Source organism: Mchenga conophoros, linkage group LG9, assembly GCF_057382185.1.
Source record: "Mchenga conophoros isolate Kocher_MC1m ecotype Shallow Benthic linkage group LG9, M_conophoros_male_GT1.1, whole genome shotgun sequence".
NCBI classification, from domain to species: Eukaryota; Metazoa; Chordata; class Actinopteri; order Cichliformes; family Cichlidae; genus Mchenga; species Mchenga conophoros.
Window position 1 is genome coordinate 31,935,436 of NC_140534.1, and position 24,758 is coordinate 31,960,193.

At 39.8% G+C, this 24,758-nt stretch overlaps 2 protein-coding genes and 1 long non-coding RNA gene across 9 annotated transcripts in view; 2 read left to right on the forward strand and 1 right to left on the reverse strand.

The window, feature by feature from the left end:
- The first annotated feature begins 385 nt into the window (after positions 1 to 385).
- LOC146567625 (uncharacterized) lies at positions 386 to 7,417 on the forward strand. The gene is made up of 4 exons (XM_085287558.1): positions 386 to 633; positions 1,410 to 1,515; positions 3,612 to 4,208; positions 6,526 to 7,417. Exons 2-4 carry the CDS (start codon positions 1,498 to 1,500, stop codon positions 7,210 to 7,212), a joined length of 1,302 nt encoding a protein of 433 aa, XP_085143684.1. The 5' UTR covers positions 386 to 633; positions 1,410 to 1,497; the 3' UTR covers positions 7,213 to 7,417.
- Positions 7,418 to 9,228: 1,811 nt separating this feature from the next.
- LOC146567626 (uncharacterized) lies at positions 9,229 to 17,294 on the forward strand. Its single transcript, XR_014893959.1, has 5 exons — positions 9,229 to 9,274; positions 14,140 to 14,292; positions 14,741 to 14,851; positions 15,501 to 15,577; positions 15,657 to 17,294. It is a non-coding gene; the product is annotated as an uncharacterized LOC146567626 (long non-coding RNA).
- A 2,392-nt stretch (positions 17,295 to 19,686) lies between these two features.
- LOC146567627 (phospholipase D1-like) overlaps positions 19,687 to 24,758 on the reverse strand; it is a 49,782-nt gene continuing 44,710 nt past the window's right edge. For all 7 annotated transcript variants that reach the window (XM_085287567.1, XM_085287561.1, XM_085287564.1 and 4 more), the window contains 3 exons: positions 23,373 to 23,526; positions 22,454 to 22,571; positions 19,687 to 22,194 (listed from right to left, as the gene is read on the reverse strand). In XM_085287567.1, coding sequence (XP_085143693.1) covers positions 21,970 to 22,194; positions 22,454 to 22,571; positions 23,373 to 23,526 — 497 coding nt within the window. In that variant the 3' untranslated portion in view covers positions 19,687 to 21,969. The remainder of the gene's footprint in view (positions 22,195 to 22,453; positions 22,572 to 23,372; positions 23,527 to 24,758) is intronic.

A 24,758-nucleotide genomic window follows, 5' to 3' on the forward strand; every position in this document is an offset into this window, starting at 1 on the left:
AGGAGGGGACGATGGTTGTATAAAAATTTAAGGAGGGTAGGAGAAATGAGAAGCACAGGAAGGAGTAGGAGAGAGGAGGTGGTCATATCTGGAATAAGATTTGGACATACTGGTTTGATCACTACTATTGGTGACTGTCAAACCTTTGAGTCGCCGAGAAGCTGAATAGGGGGATAATGTTGACGCGCCCGCTGTTCAAAACGTAAGTTTACTGCAAAAGGGTTCAAGAAGTGAAAGTTTTTAAAACAGAGTATACATTGAGGGAGGATTCTGGTGTCGACGTTTCACTCCACACCAGTTGGTGGCGGTAATGCACCATTTTGGTGTTTGACAACCGCCAATAACCGATACAAAGAAGAAGAAGTCTGTTCCGGGATCACATGCTGGACACAGTTTACGCAGACGGAGTTACCGTTTCATCCCAAGCGAGTAAAATCCTGATTTTGGATGATAAAACAAACTAAACCAACGTTTGGATCGATATCTGCATCGATCTGCCCACCCTTGTCTCCTGGATCGTAGCTGAGATCAGCGTGAACCACGTGGGTCTCTGCTCCCTGATCTGTTTCCTGTGTTTGGAAAGAGTTGCAGCTTCATCGCGGAGTTTCTCTCGGTTTGTGGGCTCATCTAAAGGTAAGCACCGAGCTAACTTTACTGTGAGTTCAGTTCATGTTGAGTTTAGCTCCTGAATGAGGTCTTCTGCTGCTCTCCTCGGTGTCTGTTCACAGTTTATTGTGAACACGTTGAGAGAAGAGCGAGAGAGTGTTTGGAGAAAAACACCAACTAATCATTAGCTCAGCATGCTGGGAGAAGTTGGAGCAGAAAAGTCTTTTCATTGTCCCTGCAGCTGTTTTTCTGCCTGCACCAAACCTCTACAGCCTCATTTCTATTTGAAGTGATAACAGGAAATGGATGAGAGCGATCTGCTGCAGTATCAGGGTCACAATAAACTTTATTGTCCAGCTGCTGTGGATGAACACATGAGAGGAAGTGAACTCCTACAAAGTCTCATTTTAATGAGTGTGGCTGCTGTAAAGTGATGCACAGGAAGATGTTAACAAAAACTAATGAAACAGATGAAAGTAAACAGTGTTCATATTTGAAAGCACAGAGAATAAAATATATTGTGGTGGTTAATGTGCAGCTCCTGGTGATTTGGTAGAAGAATATGACTTTCTGGCCCTGTCATAGTAAAGGGCTGCTTAGAATATTAGAGCCAATGTCACAAAGTTCCTCCTGAAGTATAAGTGAGTGAGAGAGTTTCCTCACTTTGCAGCACAACACGTCTCACAAGATTTCTACAAGCAATCAGAGTGAAATTTGTACTTTGTGTTGTCAGATGAACATATGAGACACTTTGACTCTTCAGTGCAGTGTGGAGCCTAACAAAGATCTGTTTTGTGTCCCAGCTGATCAGCAGGAGGAGAAGAGTCTGACGGAGCAGCAGAGGAACATTTTCAGCCATCTGGACTCAGCTGAGTCACTACAGAGGAAACAATGAGCTCAACACAGAAGGTGAGGAATCTATGGCCCTTTCTCAAATCTCAAGTATGATTTGTACAATTGGAACACCAGTGTACTTGATGCGATTTTTACTGAGTTTTTACCATTATAGCAGTTACATAATAGGTCCCCTATTACATAATACATAATAATAGGTCCCCTATTATGTAACTGTGCTATAATATGTTATGAGGCTTAACTTTAATCTCAGCCAAACTGATTTACTCAGGAACAATAAAACAATGAAATAAATCTAGACACTTATATATTATGTTTAACCTGCGGGGGTCTGAAAATGGTTTGTGGGAGTCCGCTGTTCTTGCCGGGCTCAAATGATCCTCGTCTGCTATCGAGCTGGTGGGTAACATGTGATGTCTTCTCGCCTAAAGAACACATATGAGTTTATTAGTAAAAGTTGAAGTACTGATTTAACCTCTTTACTCAAGATAAAGTGAAAACGTACAGGCTCTGAAATGTAATCAGAGTAAGAAAGTAAAAGTAGCTCCTTGAAGAAGATTTTTACCACCTGTTTTTCTCCAAAGCTAACTGAACCATGTGCTACATTAATGTAATAATAAAATAAGATTAGTAGATGAAATAAGAACTATTTATTTCTAATAAAGGTTCTCTGTTTGAATCAGTTAAGTGGAAAATAAAGGAAAATAAAACATATGTGTATTTTCTGTTGCCTACACTGTAGAGGGTGACTTTGCCTCTAAACAGGAACATGAGCAGGGAAGAGGTTAAAGTGGGATTGAGCAGGTGGGAACCCTAAAATCAGCTGTAGTGGCTCAGCGTGGGGAAAAGAATCACAGCCCCTCCCATGATTTTAATGAACAGCACACAGAAACACTACATATGAGTGGGTGGCGAGAGGTATGGGGTCTTCACACCCCTGTTCTCTGTTCACCATGAGGGGCCAGGAGGAGTCGCCCATCTAGTCGGGGTCTGGGATGCTGGGCCTCTCTGCTGCTGCAGGACTGGGGACGGTCTGCTTGTCTCCACCCCAGAGCACAGGGCAGCATCTCCTGGGTCTGGGAGCAGATTGCCCCTCCGTGGGTGATGGCACCTGGACCTGGGGATACAGAGTGGGGGAGTGTTAGTGTGTGCACAGTGTATATTTGTGTTTGTCTCCACGTTGGGCGAGTGCTGAGTATTTTTATGGGTGTGCATGAAGGTGGGGATGCATGATTGTGCCTGTTTGTCTATGCTTATATGTCAAGTCTGGTCTTAACTCCACCTCTCTGGGAACATCTCAAACCCCCCCCAGGTGTGGCGGTTTAGGCGCTCAGCTGTGTACTGGCTCACTCCTGGTGGCTGCTTGGTGGTGCCTGGCACCTGTGGCTCAGTCGAGCCCCTTCCAAACATTTTCTTTGGCCTTCAGACAATAAATCTTATTGTTACGGTGCCAAACTGGACAGGGGGAAAAAACCCTCAGGAAATCACATGATAGGGTGGAGTTAAGTTTCATAATAGATTCACCTGAAACCTTGGCTGACTGTGACCCACACCTGTTTTTACACCATGGCTGGTGTGATCAGGTAGAGGATCAATAGGGGTCCATGACCCTTTTTGGGGGAAACTCCCATTAAGTTTAAAATCTGGGACTCTCCACCATTTGACCCTAGCACTGAAGAAGATTCTGGGATGAGAGATGAAACGTCTTCAAGCAAGCTTGAACATGCTTGCCTTCCAAGCTCCTTAGAGTACGATGACCTGAATGACTAAGAACCTGTTAACTATTACAGTGGATCTGTTGTCATTGAACAAACTAATATCAGGAACGGGAAATATTAAAAAAAAGCATAGACCTGTAAACATTTTTTACTATTATGAGTGTTTTAGCATGTTAGCATTAATATTTGTGTATAAGTAGGAGGGATGGGCATGATTTTACTGTTTGAACAGTCATCCAACCTGGTCTTAATTATTTTTAACACCAGGTTGGATGTAATGTGTTAGAACTACCAGCAGGTGGGGATAAGATGCCTTTAAGGTGTTTGGTGCCACAGGTTTAAAACTAGTGTTAATGGAGGGAGTTTGAAGGTTGAGTTTGTTCCACGACTGCATTTCACTCACTGCCTCTGTTTGTATCTCTGTCACTGCAGGACCAACATGGAGCGAGAAGTCAGCGCTCTCAGGAGGCCGACAAACCTCACAGAAGAAAGGGAGAGAAAACATACACCTGTGATGAGTGTGGGAAGGATTTTACTGAGAAGTCTACACTAAAACGTCATCAGGTCATCCACACTGGAGAGAAACCGTTCAGCTGTGAGTTGTGTGGAAAGTCTTTTTCCTGGAAGCGTTCCCTGAAAAATCACCAACTCATCCACAGTGGAGTTAAAGCGTACAGCTGTGATCAGTGTGGCAGAGCTTTTTCTCGCAAGAGCAGCTTACAGCGACATCTAGTTAGTCACTCTGGAATTAAGGCATACAGCTGTGAGATTTGTGGAAAAACCTTCAGCCGGCCGTTCAGCCGAACCATACACCTACGCATTCACACCAGACATGATGTGTACTGGTGTGATCAGTGTGGCAAACAGTTTATAACAGACACACAATTACATGGCCACATGTTTACCCACACTGAGGAGAGACCTCATAAATGTGACCTGTGTGCGAAGACTTTTAAAACTATACATTACCTGAGACGACACCAACAGATCCACACCAGAAAGAGACTCTCCAAGTGCAGTTACTGTGAGGTATGTATTTATATTGTTGTCTTGTCATTTTAGCCTGACTGTTTGGAACAACTCTGCTCATTAAACTGTGTTAGCATGTTAGCAATTCTACTTCATGGAAAAGCAGCTCTGAGTGATTATTCAGATTTTCATTTCAGTTATGATTTTTGTTTACACGATCATGAAAAACTAAAAGTGCTGAAAATAGATATGATGGCGTTATTTAATGTTCAGGTAGTTTCGTGCCTTATCGTGGCATTAGGGCGGGACAATATGGCCCAAAAATATTTTTCACGATATATATATATATATATATATATATATATATATATATATATTTGAAAATTTGCAATAGCAACTACAGATGGCACGATACCACTTTTTTATGTCCGATACCGATATCATAAATTTGGATATCTGCCGATACCGATATGAATCCGATATAGTGTTTTTTTACTCAACAAAACTGTTTTTTAAATATCTTGCTGCATTTTGTATAAGTTCATACTCAAGTTTAAAACAACAACTACACTAAAGCTATTCTGTTATACCTGTATGCAAAAAAAAAAAATTTCATAGTTCAGCAATACTGATCAATCTAATAAACTTAAACCTACACCATCCTCCCTATTCTGGAATTTTAAAGAGTACTTAGCATAAATATTAAGCAACCTAACTAATAGGGTTCCAACTCCCAGCAACAACAAAAATAAATAAATAAAAAATAGGGAACCACCCCTCACGCTCCACCTCATGATGCTTAATCGACGTAATCAACCTTAATTTGATGCAGTGTGAAAAAAAAAATGCACAGAAATCAATTATTTTTCAAGAAATATTAAATAGATTCAACATCTTTCTTCAACAAAATTGCAGACTGCACAGATGGTACCTTCCCAAAGGAAAAAGTACTATAGCTTACTAGGGTATATATTAGACTTAATAGTTACTCTATACAGTAATGGACTTCTATTCATTTTGCATCAAATTAAAACTTTGGGTGTCAGATAATTATTTATTAAAAGCTTGACATTTTAAATGAGAATAAGAAAGAAAAGTATGTCTTTGTGCCCCCTTTTCCCTGTTCATGCCCTATCGGCCCCCCTGGCTAAACTTTGCTAGATCCGCCCCTGCACAGTTACCAGCGTCAGCTACGTAGAAAAAGATCCTCGAGTAGAAAGTAATATTAAATAAATTGTAACAACAGCTGATCAAGCTTAAACGTGCTGCTGTTGTTCAGCCGCTGGTTTCCTCTTTCTGGTGCAAAGTGGGCCAAAAGCAAACTAGAGACACGGACTCGTGACAGAAAAGCCGATCAGCTGATCGTTAAGCAGTTTCATGATTGAAGTAGCAGCAAGAAGAGGCAGTCGCTTGTTAAGCTTAACGCAGGAATGCTTTACAAACATTCAGAGATGGACTTACACACTTGCTTTACTTCTCTCGGGATAACTTTGTCGGAGATGAAATGCCGGGTTGCTAGCGAAGCTCCAAATGCTATCAAGACCACCGACAGGTCCCGCATGCCACAGCCGCTCTATCACGTGATGCATACTGCTCCGAGTGCTAACGTTCTGAGGTGAGTTACGGCGCGTTGCAAGTTTTGTGAGGTGCTTTCGTGATATTTAATGGATCGGATTACATTTTTTATTTTTCTCCGATATCCGATCCAGTAATTTAGGTCAGTATTGGACCGATACCGATACGTAATATCGGATCGGTCCATCTCTAATAGCAACATAACTGATGATATAATTGACGTGAGACAAAATACTTTACAACTCCACAACATTATTAGTGAAAAAAAAGACATGAATTTATTTTGTATATAAAAATTTAACAGTGCAAATGCAAATTCCTTGCTAACATTTTAACCAAATGGCATTTCTAGTGGAAATTGGCTGACATATCCTCAGCATAACCATGTATAATATCCACAAAACTTTGTATCATAAAACTGAAGTGTCCCGTATTCTCTGGACCATAAGGTGCATTAAGCAAAACAAAACGGTCAGATAAGTCAAGCTTTACTCAACTCATTCTTCTTGCTTCCTCCACTTCCGTACCATTGATTCATTAATGTTGAATTCTCTTGCAGCTGCTCTATTCCCATGTTCTAATGCGTGGCTGACAGCCTTGACTTTGAAATCAGTTTCATAAGCATGTCTCTTAACAGGTGCCATTTTGGGGTCCTTATACACACAACATATGGCAATATTATGTTAAAGCACTGTACGTATCACTCTGCAAGGCTCCTGACTACAGTAGCCCGTAGTGCTCCAACAATCCATCAAGGATGTGGCTTCGTACTGACTTACACTGTCTTTGTGTCTTTGTTTAGAAGCAGAGCGACACAGGTGGATCCAGTTCTCAACCCTGTCATCACTGTGGTGGTGGGAAAGACTTCCTCTGTGACCTTTGTGGGAGAACTTTCATTCTTCAGCGAAGCCTAATACTACATCAACGTAGACACACTGGAGAAAAACTGAACTACTGCAAAGAATGTGGGAGAGGCTTCCCCAAACCAAGTGACTTAAAACAACATGAACTGATTCACAGTGGGGTTAAAAATCACCTCTGTGATCAGTGTGGGTCATCCTTCATTAGTGCCAGTAGCCTTAAAATACACAAACGTGTCCACACAGGAGAGAAACCATACAAGTGCAGACACTGTGACAGAAGCTTCTCATGTTCATCTGCTTGTAACTATCATGAACGTACACACATGGAAGGAAACTACAGCTGTGACCAGTGTGACAAGAGCTTCAGGAATCTCAGTTCATACTCCAAACACAAACGATCCCACGTTACTAATAAACTGTTTCACTGTTACCAATGTGCCAAAACATTCACTTCATTATCTGCTCTGTGCAAACATCAGCGTGATCACTCAGGGCTGAAATCACTCCCATCACTGGATCACAATGAATCTGCAGAGACAGAAAGATCCTCTGGTTTCAGGGTCAGACTCAAAACCCTTGAGATCAGGCTCCACAGAGTTCAGATGGAATCTCCTGTAAAGATCTAATCAGGTAACTTTGAATGAAAATGTTCTGCTACTTAAATTTTAAGCTTTCTACACTGTTCTGCGTCAGTGTTCGTGGCGAATGGTTAGCTTTGTTCCAGCAGTTGGATGAACAAAACTGTTGTCATGTTATCAAGTTTTTATTGCATGTGTTTTAAAACATGTTCTGCAGATGTTTTCTTGTTCAGGCTGTGCTCTGAAATTCTGGAACGGTAAAATAAAAAATTAAAATAAACTGTTTGAGCCGTGATTTCACTTCCTGTATTTCAGAGTGAAGACTGAATTGACAAATGGAAACATGTTTACAGTCAGATGAACTGTTTTCACTAGCACAGATGGAGGTTTATTAGAGGAGACTTGGCTGTTCTCTACTCGCACTGAACAGGGTTCCTGCAGCTTATTAAAAATCTGACCTAAAATAAGATCTTTAAAATCATCACTTTTTTATTTAGTTTTAGACTATAGAACAAAGAAAAAAGGTAATGCTCATACACACCCAGCACACTGAGCAAACAAAATTTCAGTAACTTAATCTCTGATTTAACAGCTATACACTGTTGCAGTCAAATTGTTAAATGTTGCCATTATTGTACTTAAACTTGTAAGTCTTGGTTCAAACTAGAGATGGCACGATACCACTTTTTTATGTCCGATACCGATATCATAAATTTGGATATCTGCCGATACCGATATGAATCCGATATAGTGTTTTTTAATCAACAAAACTGTTTTTTAAATATCTTGCTGCATTTTGTATAAGTTCATACTCAAGTTTAAAACAACAACTACACTAAAGCTATTCTGTTATACCTGTATGCAAAAAAAAATATTTCATAGTTCAGCAATACTGATCAATCTAATAAACTTAAACCTACACCATCCTCCCTATTCTGGTATTTTAAAGAGCACTTAGCGTAAATATTAAGCAACCTAACTAATAGGGTTAAGCTTAACGCAGGAATGCTTTACAAACATTCAGAGATGAACTTACACACTTGCTTTACTTCTCTCGGGGATAACTTTGTCGGAGATGAAATGCTGGGTTGCTAGCGAAGCTCCACATGCTATCCAGACCACCGACAGGTCCCGCATGCCACAGCCGCTCTATCACGTGATGCATACTGCTCCGACGTGTTAACGTTCTGAGGTGAGTTACGGCGTGTTGCAAGTTTTGTGAGGTGCTTTCGTGATATTTAATGGATCGGATTACATTTTTTATTTTTCTCCGATATCCGATCCAGTCATTTAGGTCAGTATCGGACCGATACCGATACGTAATATCGGATCGGTCCATCTCTAATGCATACATTTGAATGCTTGTATACTCCATACATGCATGTATACATATGCATGTAGGAACATAATTTCTTTATAGTTTTCCATTACTTAACAGCATAAATTGATATTTTGTTGTTCATACCAGTTTTGTTTTGAGGTTCAAATCCTGAAAATTGGGCCTTCAATTGCATTTTAAAATCTTTGTAAGGTCGTCTCATTAAAAAGTGTTTCAGAGGCAAAGAAGCTAAAAAAAAATTGACAGCACCTTATAAAAACACATTAAATTATATTGTAAATGTAAGTAATTTATGTAGTTTGTAACTTCTAAATAAGTACAAACACTGGGTCACCCTCAGTACCATGCCATAACCTTACCATCTATTATAATAATTTACTATATTATAGAGTTGCTTGCATCATAACTGTGATTTATTTTGGTGTGCACAATGAATTTTCCACTGCTTAAATATCAAATAACAGAATTTGTAACATTTTCCACCACTATTATGAGCCTGAAGGATTAGATGCAAACAACTTCGTTACCTAACTCAGCATACCTGTTTTCAGTGACGCAGGGTGAGGTATTTCAAATGAGGCGACTTGGCTATTTTCCAGACTTAAATTCCTCTTCGTGCAGGTGTTCTATAGGAGTGGCAAAGTTAACTTGGCAAATGATCAAAAATCTCAAGTGTCAAAGAACCAGTTGAAAAGAGCAGAAAACTGAGGACATTTCTGATTTGGCTTTGGGATGTCGGAGGAGAAGCTGAAATCCAAACTACAACTGAGGGTAAGTGCTGACAATAGTGCAGTCAGAGCAGTATCACAGTGTGTTTGTGTAAAGTTTGCTTCCTGTGATTCTCTTCTTTATCAGGAACCATTTTTGAAAGAAGAATGAAACTGTTATTATTAGTTTTATTGCCAGATTTACTAAAACTCTATCATCAGCCACACTTCAAATCCCAGAAAGGCCCAAAAGCCTGAGCTCATAAGTATGTATGAGATGGTTTATGTTACACAATTTGAAACTGGCAAAGTTCAAACCTACTGAAACAGACTTTGGAGTATCAAAATGTTCTATAGTTAAATTACAGGATCAGAGATTCAAGATTTTTATTTGCCATTTGCGCAGAGCAACTAATGGATCAATCATATCAATCATCATGTTTACTATATACAAAAACACTGTACAGAGAGGATGGTAATGCACTTCTTAGTACTGCAAACATAACATTGCACATTTACACAAATCTGTTTCAGTGAGTATACTGCAACATCAGTCAGTGACTTAATCCCAATGTACATTTGAAGTGAGGTAGTGTTGTGTTATTTTAAGTGTTCAGTGTTTTTTGTTTTGCCATCAGTCGTACAGTGCCGGGGAGGAAGCTGAAAAACCTTGTTCTGTGTGTGACGATGCTGACCGATCTGTTGTGTCTCACGTTGTATGTGCCGTTTTTGTGTCGGAGCAGAGGGTGAGCTGGATGGTGTGAGGAAGAAAGAAAGTAATAATTTCTGCAAATCTCATGTTTTCCAGCTAAATCTGTGACTTTTAACATCTTACCCACTAATGTGCATCAGTTTCTGTGGTGCAACAAATGGGTGAAGTTTGTGAACCACAGTTTTGCTTTGTCTGTTTTGCCGTTATTTGTGTTGGGCATTGTGGATCAGCACCTGCCCTCTTTGCTTAAATAAGATCAAATCTCTTTATCTCTGGCTCTTTATAGCCTGATCCCACTTTCAGAGTCCAGAGTACAATGAAGCAAATTCAACTTTTCCAAGGTTTCTTTTAATAATAATAATGGATTGCATTTATATAGCACTTTTCGAGACCCTAAAAGCACTTTACAGTTGCACTATTCATTCACACACTGGTGGAGGTAAGTTACAGTTGCCACAGGACAAATTGACAGAAGCGAGGCTGCCATATCACACCATCAGCCCCTCTGGCCAACACCAGTGGGCAGTAGGTGAAATGTCTTGCCCAAGGACACAACAACCAAGACAAACACAGCTGGGGATCGAACCAGCAACATTCTGGTTACAAGAGGAGCGTATCAACCCCTGAACCACTTTTCCATAGATGGCTTTACTGACCTACCTTAGTTTTGCTGTGCAGCTCCTTTTGTAATCTAGCTAACTCAGTTTTGTCTGCTGCTCAGTGGGAACACTAAATTACAGCAGTTCAACGAGCTTTTCGTGACCTGTGGTGCACTCCCACGCTTCTCTTATTTCTTTAAAAGTAAAACCTACACAGGTGCACATCCACTCAAAATTTGTACTTAGGAATAAAGTTGCTTCTAAGAGAGTTTTGTATCGGTGAAAGACAAAAACCTACAACCAGGCGTTCGTGTTACCTGTGCAAAAGATGGTGACGACAACTTTTTCCAGCAATGCGATTGGAAAATATAAATGCTGGGAAAAAAGTAGAAATTCTTGTGGCTATAGGAAAATCATTATTGATTTCTAAAGCTGGACAAACATGAGGAATTCAAATGAGAGCAGAGGAAAGAAAGGCAAGCTGCGCTTAATTGTTCAGCACCTTTCAGACACGAGCTCGACATTCTTTACATAACCTGAGGTGGAAAATAATGATCTTATCTAGAAGAAGCACGAATTGGATGGATGGAATTTATGTGAGAGTTTAGGCTTGAGTTTCCGTGACAGCCTTCGCTTTAAGAGTATTATTTGTTTTGTTTTGTTCTTTTTTTTTACTTCTCTGTCTGGAAAGTGAAGTTAGGGGCGTGGCCAATTGGATTAACACTTGTCCTAACCAGACCTGGACTGGCACCTTTTTAATGTGATCTTTTAGTTTATTAGGGCCCGAGCAGTGAGAGTGCGAATTTTGCACACATGTCAGGTCTGGTGAAATATTTTGTATTTTAATGGTTTTACATATGAGCATTGGAAAATGGCTCTGGAGCGCCACCTATGCATTGTTAAATGCAGCCCTACGAAAACATTGATTGAGCTACATGAATGTATTTTGGCACACACGTGTATCATGCTGTGACGGACAAAAAGTCAGTGGGACCACTGACGCAAACACAACAGGAAGTCCGCCATGTTGGATTGAAGGTGACATTTTGGCTCCGTTTTTCCCATTTCCACGTCTCGTACTTTTGCGAACTCCTCCTTGGGATTTGATCGTATAAGCTTCATATTTGGTCAGTGTCAACTACACACCTGGGCCATGTTAAATTGCGGAGCTTTTGAGTTTTTGGGATACGGCGTGATCGTGGCGCCACAGCGAATTTCGATGATTTGCCATCAAAATCTTATTGCCTCTCATTCTTTCATACATTGTGCGATCTGGACCAAAGAGCACACATATGATAAGGCTCCAGCCCTGAACAAATTTCAACTGCCATATTTGACATCAAGTAGAGCGCCACCTATTGGGAACAGGAAGTGTCATGTTTTACACTTTGGGGTACAGTATATTGATGGGTAACATCTGCAGCCTCAAATTTTTCCAGGAAAGCCTTAAGGAGTTGGTCTTGGGTTACAATGAAAACTGTGAGTTTTTGTGAAAGGGTGTGACCCCTGCAGCATGGCGAACTTTGATGTCACGCCATGAAAAACAAATTAGTATAACTCAATGAAATCCAGCCTGAACAGTACCAGACTTTACAGGCATGATGTCAGACCCGCCCTGAACAGATTGATGTGCCCATTGTCAGGAATACGCAGAACGCCACCTAGTGGCAACAGGAAATATCATGTCTTTTATTTTGTTGCACTGATTTTTACAGGTTCATCAGGTCCACCTCAAAAGCGGTGGATATTAACATCAGTCCCTCGTGATGCTTCAGTGAGAAAATTGTGACTTTAAACTGAACAACGCACCCTGGTGGCAACGCGGTTCATGATGAAAGATGAAGTAGCTTTAGAGGGGCTTGGAAAGTTTAAAAGCTCTTGAAATTTGACGCACACCTCCAATGTGATGAAGTCTTCCTTGTTATGTGATCATTTTCATGGAATATTGGAAAATGGCTCCACAGCGCCCCTTACAAAATTTCAAAACATCAGCCCCTGCTCTGTGTTTCATCTATGAGTCTGAGACCTGGTAAGCTTATTGAAGATATCAAGATGTACAAAAAAGTCTCTTGGAGCAATATCCCAAATCCAACAGGAAGTCAGCCATTTTAAAATTAAAGTGTCATTTTCGCGACATTTTCCCCTCTTTTCAGGCCTCATACTTAGACGAACTCCTCCAAGGGATTTCATCAAAATGACGTGATCTCCGGTGCAGGGACTCTAAAGACCTTTGTGATATTAAATTGCGACGCTTTTTACGTTTAGGGAAACGGGGTGGTCATGGCGGCACGTGGAGTTTCAATCACTCGCCAAAGAGCAGTAATCTGCTGTCACTCAAAAACACAATGCCCAGTATCTCCCAGACATCGCAGGCTGATTTCTCGATTTCTCAGTAATAGTTAGAGCGCCACCTAGTGGGACGACTATAATCATCATTGAACAAGATGAAATTTTAGCTCGTGGTTCTACGCATGAATTCCATCAATGTGACATCAGATCAGACGTGATGGGTGTAGGTGTTGGGTGTGGCTCGATGCGCCGGGGTGCGAGGGCCCTCATAACGCCTCTTGCAGCTTTAATTATAAATGTAACGGAGAAAAATGGAGCATCTAAGAAATAACAATTTGCAACTGATGAAAATATAAAAGTATAAATATAAAAATATCAAATGAATATAAAATTGCTTTTGTATGGGCTCGTGTTTACTGACAGTCATGTTTCCGACCACCTGTTTAAATTTTGTGTCTGAAGAAAACGTTGTCCAGGGTGAAAGCAGGTGTGGGAACTTAATTGTGCTGTCAGTGAAAATGAAACAGTTTCTACTTGTTTCTACCTGATGCATGACCAAAGAACTCTGCTCTTCATTCATCTGTGTAAAATGAAACGGACATTTTGTGTGTTGACTTTTTTTTTAATGTTTTTTTCGTTTGTTTGTTTAGTTTGCTTGTAGTCTCTCGTAGAGCAGTTCTGGCCTCCGCAGCCCATATTTAACACCCCTGCTCTGAATCATTGCAGTCAGTGAGTGTGACGTTATCAGTGTGAAGTACTTAGCTGCCTTTACTCAGTTACTCCTCTGTTTTTTTTCTATTTTTTACATTTAATATGTTAAATGCAAAAAATAGAAGAAGAAAAAAGAAGATAAAAAATACAGTTGTTGTTTCGGCAGGCAGCACGGTGCTGTGGTGGTTAGCACTGTTGTCTCACAGCAGGAATGTCCTGAGTGTGACTCCACTGGCTGGGTCCTCCTGTGTGGAGATGGCATGTTCTCCCCATGTGTCCAAAAACATGCATTTAGTGGGGTTAGGTTAATTGGTGATTCTAAATAATAATGAAAGGGCATGCATATAAAAAATATTATTAATAAACCAACAAAATGTATTTTTTTTTAAATGAATAACTACATGGATGAGAATGAATGGTTGTCTCTTTCTATGCGACGGACGCAGCTTTATCTCAGAAATACTTAGATGCTATGCTGTAACTATAATTATTCGTGGAGCTCATAAGATGTAATGAATGTTTGAAGTGGTTCCACATTCTTACAGACTAAACCATCTGCCTACTTTCTCTAACAGTGAACAGTTTTGCTCAGTTGTTTATCTTCCTGATCTCATTCAGGTGTTTTGAACCAGTCAAAATGGCGCCCCGTGAAGGATACCAGGATGGAAACATCGCAGAGAAGCACATAGCAGAGACCGGAGCGACCAGCTGGTCCACATTCACAAAGCGTCCCATCAGTCGGTGCTTCAGTTATTACCACAAACATACAGAGTGAGACAACATTTAACATTCAGCTGTTACAGTGACACGAGAAGCTGGCTGTTCCGAACGTGGATCCGTACATGTGTAAAATCACTTAATACCAACCAGTCTTGAGAATAAATGCACTAAATGTAAAGGATGATTAAGAGCTGGTGGTCACAGTGCCCGTGCACGATATTCTTGACTTTCTATTTGAAACTATCTGCAACTGACTATAGATTGATGCCAGCTGTATGTAGAAAATGTCCCAAAGAAGTAACATGGTGCAAACTGTTAAATATAGCTTATAACTTCTAAGTAATAAAACACAAACTTGTTTCAGTTCAGCACACTCCGAGGGCAGCTGCTAAATCCTCAACCCTCGAATGACTGACTTTATTGATCTTCTGTACTTTTACTGCAGCCAGGCTACATTTTTCTCTTTTAGCCAAAGTGACTGAGTGAATCTGTCTTTCAGTGATGAGCTACAGATGGACGCACCGAAGTTTCCCACAGCCAAGTTTCTGCTGATGAAACACAACTGCAACCAGGAGCTGATCGGATCTAAATTGGAGAATGAAAATGTGAAGTAAGCATGATTAAAGGTGCCTTAATTCCCTGTCTTTGTCTTGCTTTCTGATACCTTTATTAAGAAAATGCTAGCTGGTCTAAAATTAGAGGTAACTCCAAGTGTACAAAGTTCATGAAGCAAAACAACAACCAAACTCCAGCAAACACCAGGATCAAACAGGCACAAAGTCAAAGTAAAATAGGACGTGACCTAAAAAGGGTTTGAGGACAAGATTCAGTGTGACTCTGTGGGGAGACTAAAACATAATACAAAGAAAGAGATATAAATACAAATCTCAACCACTCTTAACTAACACAACAACTCAGTGCTGATGGCTGCTCCTCCCTGAGCCTGGTTCTATTGGAGGTTTCTTCCTGTTAAAAGGCAGTTTTTCCTTCCCCGCTGTCGCCAAGTGCTTTCTGTGATTTTCTTTAGGCTAAATTACCTTTTAGTAGAAAGTCCTGTTGTGATTTAGCGCTGTATAAATAAACCTGTACTGAACTGAACTTTCTTCACTGTTTGCTTAGTTCACGTGTTTCCCTGTTGTTTTCAGATTTTGTGCAATGCTAAGCTAACCGGCTTCTAGCTGGAACGTCATATTGACAAACTGCGTTGTGTAACAGTTTCAGTGCACTGTTTATAAATGCATGACTTCTTCTTTTTACAGAACTCCGTGTGTGAGGACAAACAGTAGATGTTTTCCCCCCGATTTATAGAGTCCAACCTGAACCTTTGAAAAGACACGTAAGTTTACTTCCTCCTGATCACATTAAACCATGTTGTCTTTTTAATCATATATGCATAATGGAAATATATTTCACAGGTCATGCCTAAGATGAGGAATGAAATCCTTGAGAAGCTCGATCGATTCTTGTAAATCTCCTGCCAAACTCAGAGGGGCATGAAAAGCGAGACTGCCGTTACAGTTGCTGTAAAAAGTAACTAGAAAAAGACGTAAATGCCAACAAAAACAGAGGTGATGCTGTTCAGTTTTGATTGTGTAGATTGTATTTTTCTACATCTGTATTCTCAAGTGTCAAACGTGCATTTGAAACACATCCAAGAATTGGGCCTTAAAGGTTTATTTAACACTGCGAATGCAAAGATAGAACTGGACCAACATGCAGATGACCTGTAGTTATTTAAAGCCTCTGTGGTTTATTTCCATAAAATATGTAAAAACCTGTGAAGTACTGCAGGTGTCTCTTTATGGTGGATAGTCTTTGATACCAGGGTCACGGTTTCCTACCAACAGATTGATTTCCATCATCTTTCCTTATAAGGCAGTGTTGGATGTTTGTTTGTTATGTGTTTTTCATTTCATGTCAACAAATTCCATAAGAAGATTTCTTTAATACTTCAGGTGATTGCTGTGAGTTTTATCAAACAGGGAGAATTTGTCAGTGCTCACTTTCACATCTGGAGTAATCCACATCTGAGTTTTTTGACAATGATCAGCCCAGCGTCACAGAGGAGTGAGTGTTTATGGGCTTCTTATGGAATTTAAATTGTAGCCATCTGAACGTTTCCACTCGATTTCACTGATATGCCATTTTTCTTTCATAGAGTTTGTTTGTTCTTGTTGTGGATTCAGTTCAACTGATGTTTGTATTGCGCATCACAGTTTTGTTCCATTTGACGGGAGATTTTTAAAAAGTAGTCATGTAAATAAAAACATTTAAACTGGTGTGTGTCACAGTAGATTTGAGTAAAAAGAAACTAAAGCATTGGTTTGTAACAGGGACTCAATCTTAAATGAGCTGTGGGTCCCTGCTGGCCACTTTAGTGCTAAAGTAGTACAAATAAATAAGAAAACATCCAGAAATCCAAAAATGTAGTGGTTTTTCTTTTTTCTTTTCGCCGTTTCTTTCATTTTAAACTGCAAATGTAAACTTGTATTTTGCCTTCATATTAAATCATTTTTTGCTTTTTAAAGAAGAACAACAAACAAATCCCCCTAACAAAAAAAAGCAGCTTCAAGGGCCAGATTGCATTGTATTCCTTCACATACACGAGCCACAAGTAGGGGTGATTTTCTTTAGGATAAATTACCTTTCAGTAGAAAGTCCTGTTGTGATTTAGTGCTGTATAAATAAACCTGTACTGAACTGAACTTGTGTGTTTTCCTGGTGCTTTCAAATTTTGTGCAATGCTAAGCTAACCGGCGTCTTGAAAGAAAGGATTTTTTTTTTTTTTTAAGTAACACTTCCATCATGTGACAAAAGAAAGGCAGGGAAACAGAATGAAATGATTAATATTTAAACAAGTTTCCAAACATTTACCAATAAATGAAGCCATAAAACTACTCACATTAATCACATTAATTTCAGCATTTCATGTTATGAATTTAGCATTTTTGTCAGTTTTAAAGACATTTATGCATTTTATAACTTTGAGAAATAGATGATGAGAATTTAAAAATGTATACCATGTTATTAAGAAATAAAAGGTGTTTTTAAAATTTATTTAAAATGTATTTTTCTACAGTGGATTCTTAGCTGGACGTTCCCATTTCACAAACTTTAAACTTTCCATTTTAATTACAGGAAAAAAAATTTTAATCTTTTATGAATAAAAAGAAATTTTGAATTTCATTCAACAAAAAAGAACAATTGTGATATCATGAAAAAATATGTATTTCCATACAAGGGTTTAAATCCTAAAGAATTAGACTTTGATAATGAAAACATTTTAATATTTAACATCGTAGGTGCTGAACAGCCCATATAGATCCAGCACAGTGAGTGCTTGTGCCTCTGTGTAGATTGACAGAAAACTCTAAAGAAGATGCTACTGAGCGTCTCAGTATAAGTCTGAGTTGAACTGAACTAAGGAATCACTGAACAACACGATCAGATGCTTTTCAATGACTTGTTAACACCTCATTTATTTAATCCATCATTTCAAAAAGCAACACATGATGTGCAGATCACTTTAAGGGGCTGCCACAAAGAAACAAACTGTGCAAATAGTGCATTTTTATAGAGATACAGCAAAAACAAAGGCAGACGAGAGAAAAGCTGAGATTCAAAGAACACGAGCAAACAGTCAGATTTCAGATATATTTCTGTGTTTAAGTTGATTGATTTGAGCTCAGCCTTTTATATTTTAAGCTTCTGATTTAGATTTAATCTGATATCACAAAAGCTGAAAAGGTGAGGAGCTGAGAAAGCGCTGGACCAGGAGGTAGAAACACAGGGAGGTAGAGAGGAAGACTAAACAGAAAGAGCACACTTAAGGTCCAATTTCCAACAACATTAAAGTATCAGGTCTATCTTACAGACAGACACACGATTAGCTTCAACAATGGCTTTAAAGAAAACTGTTCAACTTATAAAGTTCACACGTTTGTCCGTGACGGTTTAATGGCAACGAGCTGCTGTCATGCTGTCAGCTGCAGTCAGTAAAGATCCTTACATTTCAAATTTACAGCACAAAACAGCATCATGCAGAGGAACAGACCAACGAGGAAGACACTAATAGTGATGCTGCGTTCCAGATGTGTTAGAAGATCAGAAGATTCTGATGCATGAGGCTTCATGCATCAGAATCTGGTTAATCAGAAGGTATGTAACTGTAAATATTCCAAACCTGCAATAATATCTTTTGGCAACTTGAGGGGAGCAGAAACAAAGTACAAAGACAAAGCTGGTGTAATATCTTCTTGATAACGCACTTAAAGACATATTTTCCACAAGGTGAAGCCATGTTTGCATCCACAAAAGTCCTCTTTTAATCACCAGAAGTTAGGGCTGATTTGAGCAATAAAAAGGTTAAAACTGAAATTGTCTATTTTGACATGGACATGGTCACGGTGATATTTACCCAAATTTTGACATAAATCAGTCAAAGTCCACAAAGTCAATATGAAATCATGAAAGTCTTGTGGTCTGACTTCGTCGCACTTTACACCAAAGTGCAGTTCTGTTCCAAATAGGACCAACACTTAATCCAATTTCAAAGGAACGCCACAAGCATTGAAGGCTTTTGTTTGTTGGATTCTCCTCAACTCTACACAGACTATCCAAGTAGCCGATCAGTATAGTGTTACATGCAGCAGCTGAACTGTAAGAGGCAATTCTTAGAGTAGGTGGAGACCAAATATGCAGCTGAAAAAGTGAAAGTTTGACTTTTGGGGTGAATAGTTGATTCAGGATTGTGAAAATGTGACAGAAGCTACTCTTTTAGATCCCCCATGACTGTTAACACCGGATAATTTAAAATGACTAAAAGGCAGAATGCAAATAGTATCACAAGTATCACAGGCAGACGTCCTGATCTAAGATAAGAGAGCTTTGATTGACTTCATGGTAGCAAAAACATGTGATTGCAGTGTCTCATGGTAGCAACGCTGCACACACAAGTTCACCAAGGGGAGATCTATCCAAGCACCACAGTTCAATCGTTCAGTCAACCAAACATTGGGAATCACCATCTGGAACAGTGACAGACTTTGGCATCATAACTTTCCGAATTAGATTTGATGGATATTCAGCAGGTGAACGCAGTAATGGACAGTCACGTGTCTTTATTCCTGCTGCTTGTCTAAACTGGCAACAGTTTGCAGACACAGTCATCACAACAACTTACTAAAGTGGTAACATGTTGTTCTACCGCCCCCTGGTGGACATAAAACATCCATTATACCAGTGACAAACCAGTATTACCTGTTAATGCAAAGTTAGCCATTGTGGGAAATTTCCGCTTTCTGACACAAAAGGAAATGCAGCAATTTAATAAACTCTTCATGCATGCTTCTCCAAAATAAAATAGCTTTGTACAAGTCTATAATTTCCTAATAGTTTCCTGGAAATAGTGACACGTTGTATGAATTGATCTCAATAACTGGAGTCTTTCTAAAAGTCAACCAATGAAAATAATTTATTACATCTAGAAAAATGTTCCCAATTACACACAAGTAATAAATAAATATTTATTATTATTTAAATCCCCCAATCACCAAGTTACAGTAGTGGTTTCCAGAAAATTATTATTAGGAAATTAGAAACCAGCAACATAGAGCTATATCAGTACAGCTGGTATAAACGTAGGTCACTTGAGGCTTAAGTCATGCAGAATCCACAGTATGAGGAATGTGTGTTAACATCAGCGTACAGTCCGTCATCTTTGGCACGTTTGATTTCCTGTTTGACATAAATATTAAAAGCAGCCACATGAGACAAGTTTAAAAGGAAAACATGTGCAGAGACGCCCGACAGCTCGATCCGGCTCTTCATCCCCGCCTCTGCTCTGCTGGATTTAACGATTTAGTGTCTTTTGAAAGCAGAAGAGTCAGAGCTGGACGTTGCATAGTGTTGTTAGAGAACGGAGGCTCAAGCTGTACTTAAAAAACAAACAAAAAAGGTAGAGTAATAGCTTCACGGTGACAGGGGAATTTCATTTTTTCCTGTAAACACGAGGCCTAGATTTTCAGGCACTGTAGAGTCCATCGCTCCCTCTGTTGCTGGTTTGTACGCCCATGTCTGTTGCTTCTGTTCAGAAGCAACCTGTGTGCACATATGAGCTCTGGGAAGCTGTGGAGTCTCTCTCAGTCTTTGAACATTGTAAGGTTAGGTTCATAGATGTTACATCACAGCTGACGCCATGCTGGAGGTGACGTTTACAAGGCTGTAAACAAAACTGCTGTATGTCTGTAACAAAGAGTCAATTCTGGTTTTTGGAGCTACTAAACACAGAAAGTAACACACACCAAAGAGCCACAACATTTAGGTCTGTCCACCTTCTGTCATAAATCAGATGGTGGATAGTCATGTTAAACATGGCTGAGCCCAAAACTCACACTGCTCCAAACCCTCCGTTTATAAAAATGTTTCCACTATTGGCTCTGTATGATGTCACAAAGTGGGGACAGTCATGATGTGGTCACCCCAGGCTGTGAGAACAGAAGTCCTGGCAGTTTAAATGAATAACATTTGTAATTTTGATGCAATTAAAGATTCTGCCCCAGGGCCCTGGTATGTATCACGATTTCTGCAGACCAAGCTCATGCACATCTACATGCTACCACCCGTTGCAACAGCAGTGGTCTCCTCCACAAAGCAAAAACTGCCCAGGACTTGAGGTCCATGCCCGACCCTAATGACTGTCCTTTAATAATGTGGGCTGCATTGATTGCTCTGCCTGCTCTGGCTCATCCTGCTGATGGTCGACCAGATTTTAGTGGAGTTTAGAAGTTTTGGCCTCTAGGTGGAGATCGTGTTCCCGGGAAGGTTTTGCGTCATGTTTCATCATGCTGGGACGAGACCGCTGCTGTCAGGGAGTGTTGGTAACATAAAAGGGTGTATGCATTTAGTCTGCAACTATCTTTTGATGGGATGCCAGGACTCAAAGCTTCTCAGCAAAGCACTGTTTTTTCACAAGATGTGATTCACCTGTCAGAAGGTTTAATGTTGTGGCTGCTTGATGTATGTTCAGGTGTGGTCTCGTATATTCGTTTAGAAACTGGAGCTTATTAGAGTTTTTTCAGATTAGTGTAACTCAAACAAATGTGGGTTTGAACAAACGCACAAAAGCCTGCTTGGACAAAATTTGGGGAACTGACCGCATTTTAGTTCCTGCTTTATTGACATGAGTATCCAGAAATATTTCTGCCTTAAGGGCAGACATTCCTCTAAAGCTGCAGCTTAAAGCTCATCACAGTAATTAGTAGGTGTTTCTAAATAATCTCCGATTTCTGTGATTTCCTTGTGTGACACAACCATTTTAAACGGTTTTGACCACACCTGTTTTCCTGTGGCACGCCTGTTGAGGCTGCCAGGTAATCTATTTAAATCACATAAATTGCCTGTTGTCAAATCATTTATTTATCATTTAAACTTCATGTATGATTTTATCTATGATTACTTCATTTTTCCAGTCTCTGCTCTCTGTGAACATGTCAGCATTTTTGACATCGGTCTGTGTGTTTGTGGAGAGTCTCAACTCAGGGAGATGCTGTCTTCTTAACATGCAATCATGAGCTATAATCTATGATGTGAAACAGAGATCATAACATTTAAAAAGCTCCAGCATGACCTCATCTGTTTTTGGTCAGAGCCCCGTCAGACCTCCAGAATGGCGTCAGAGTGTTTTCTATCCACCTTCCACTCAACGAACACAGACGTGCCCCCTCTGCCTCAGGTCCAGACCTCCATGGGCACCATAGCCTCCTTGGAGCCGATGGGTGGAAGCAGGTTTTGTTCAGACAGGAACTGAAGAGGAAACTGAACGAGGAAGCCACGGATCTTCTTCAGCTCCTCCTGAGCCCGAGCCGGGTCCTCCTTGTCCAGGCCGGCCTTGGCCAGGTAGCCCTCCAACTCCATTATGTTACGGACATCGCTGGATGGCAGACAGCGGAAAACCTGGAGGAGCAGGAGAGAAACAGGAGCTTGGAGCAATTTTTTCATGTCATTATTCAGGATCTATGACTGATTATGTAGTTATAGTATTCCTCCATGACTGTGTGACAGCAAGTGGAAAAGTTCAGCTTTACCTTCAGCTGATATGCTTGTAGTTTTAATATTGACTAAATCATCCATTAAATAATAGAAAACTCATGTAAAAAATATATTTTAGAAAAAGAAAGAAAAAGTTGAGCTGAATACAAAGGAGTACACTCACTCGCTGGTAGATGGAGGCGTTGCGAGCGCTGGTGGACATCCAGACCTCCTTGTAGAAGTGATCGCTGATTGGATCCGAAACATCGATGGTGGGATCTGTGTAAGTGCCGAGGATCGTCCTGATGGACACAGGAGGAGGGTGAGACACACAAAGATATACTGAACAATATAATAAGTAAAAACAGAGCAACAACCTGCTTTAAAATCTTTACATTTCATCATAACATTAAACAACCAAGAGACTTAAAGGGTAGAAAATGAATATAATAGTCATACAAAAATTACACATTTACTTCGAGACAAACTTGAAAAGAATTTAAAAGGCAAATAAGGACTATGTATAAAAATGGATACAATATAGCATAACTTAAAGCTTAAAGGCTGCACTTCAGTCACATCTGGATTGTTTAATTTCATGGATTGAACCACATATTAAGAAGCAGTGACTGTGTGGATGTTTGCACTATCACATTATCTGTTCTCTGGTTTCTTTTTTTCTTTTTGAAAGACAACAATGTAACTAACTAATCAGGATCTAGATGTCAGTATGGATGCAAAAACTCAAGTCGTGCGTGATGTGAAGGGAAATTTCCAAACTGGCAGAGGTGTGCAGTCTGAGACTGTTTGAAAGTCTGAGAAGTTTGAAATCTGCACCCAGTGAGAGGTGGTGAAGAGCAGAATCCATGTCAGAAAACAAGGAGGTTAAGAGAGCAGTAATGCACTAATATTAAATGAATCTGAAAGAAGGGTTTTGCCTCAAACACGCTCCTTCAGGCTGGGACTGAACCTCCCATTCTTTCACCACGTTAGCGTTGGACAGCTGATTTGAGAATGTATGTTTCCAGTTATCATCATCATTAAATAATCAGTGTTTCTGTCAAATAAGCCTTTCTAATGTGTAATTGCACATTTTTCAGTACTTGAAGCACTCGAGCCGGAGCTGCAGGGCGTATTTTCCCGCCTTGTACGGCTCTCCGTCCATCACCGAGTCCACCATCTCCGAGTCCTCCACGATCACCGCCACCTCGCTGTCCCGCTTTCCCAGCATGCTCCGGTCGTTGATGTTGGCAGAACCTGAAGAAACCGAGGATCAAACCAGGCGTCAGGGGACAGAAAGCACCAGCGGGGGGCGCTGCAACACTGGATTTTAGACTGTTTAGGTTTCTGCTGTTCAGGCTGTTTGCAGCTCTCTCACAGCCAGTTTGAGTGTACTGGAGGTTTTCACTTCACTTTATGTTAGAATCACATCCTAATCATAAGACCTGCAGCTAAACAAATACATTTCACTAAAACTACCACGAGACACTAAAAGACTTAATTACAATTAATTCAACAGGAGAGTTTTTGTTAAATAAAAGTTTACTTTTACTTTCTTGTGCTAATTCAGCTTTTTAGGGAAATGTTTTTCTTTTAAACTTGTCTTTGTGGGTGTGGGCAAAATAAAAGCACCAACTTTCCATTTAAAAACAGAGAAAAACGCATTTATTCCTAAATTTACTTACGATGCAAACAGCAACAAAACAGTCAAGACATCAGCAACATATCCTGACAGTATTATAGGATGCTGACACTGTTCAGTGGTCAAGAGTTACTGCCAACTATCACCTAAGCTTAGAGATGATTCACAGAAAAGAGATCTTGAGATGAAGTTTGGAGGAGGAAGTTCTGCTCCCTCAGATTATCTCTTTATTCTGGCCGAGTATTTTTGTTATTTTAACCATCACTTCCCCACATTGTCAACCAATATTTATAATACTGATGTCACCACATTATCAGATAATTCTGCCTTTGAAATCTACTGTACTAACTCTCCTCCCCATCACCACCACATCCGTCCGGGTGTCAACGACTCTCAGATTATCCGTACACAACACTCTGGGCCTTTCTTATGAAAACATCTGAGAAACTCAATCATTGCCTCCCAAATTAACCCATCAGTCTCATTTTATATCTCGATATATAAAAAAGTGGCTTTAGATGACGCCACTTGTGGCCACAAGTGGTGCCCTCCCACAGTGGGTTTAAAACCTGAACTAAAACCTCGAGATTTTAATTCAAGCGCCTGAAACTCTGAAACTGTCCACAGTAAGAAGGTAACATTTTTAAACAGCATCATTTAATATTAAAACAAACAAACAAAAATGTAATACCCTGCGTTTGGTTGTTTACATGAAATGAACCTGATGATTTTATAACACACAAACCAAGAAGTCAAATCTAAGGAATCCACTTCAGTAATTTCCTTAGATTCACTCATTTTTGTCTTTTACTTCAAACATTTATTTACAAAAATAAGAAAACTTATT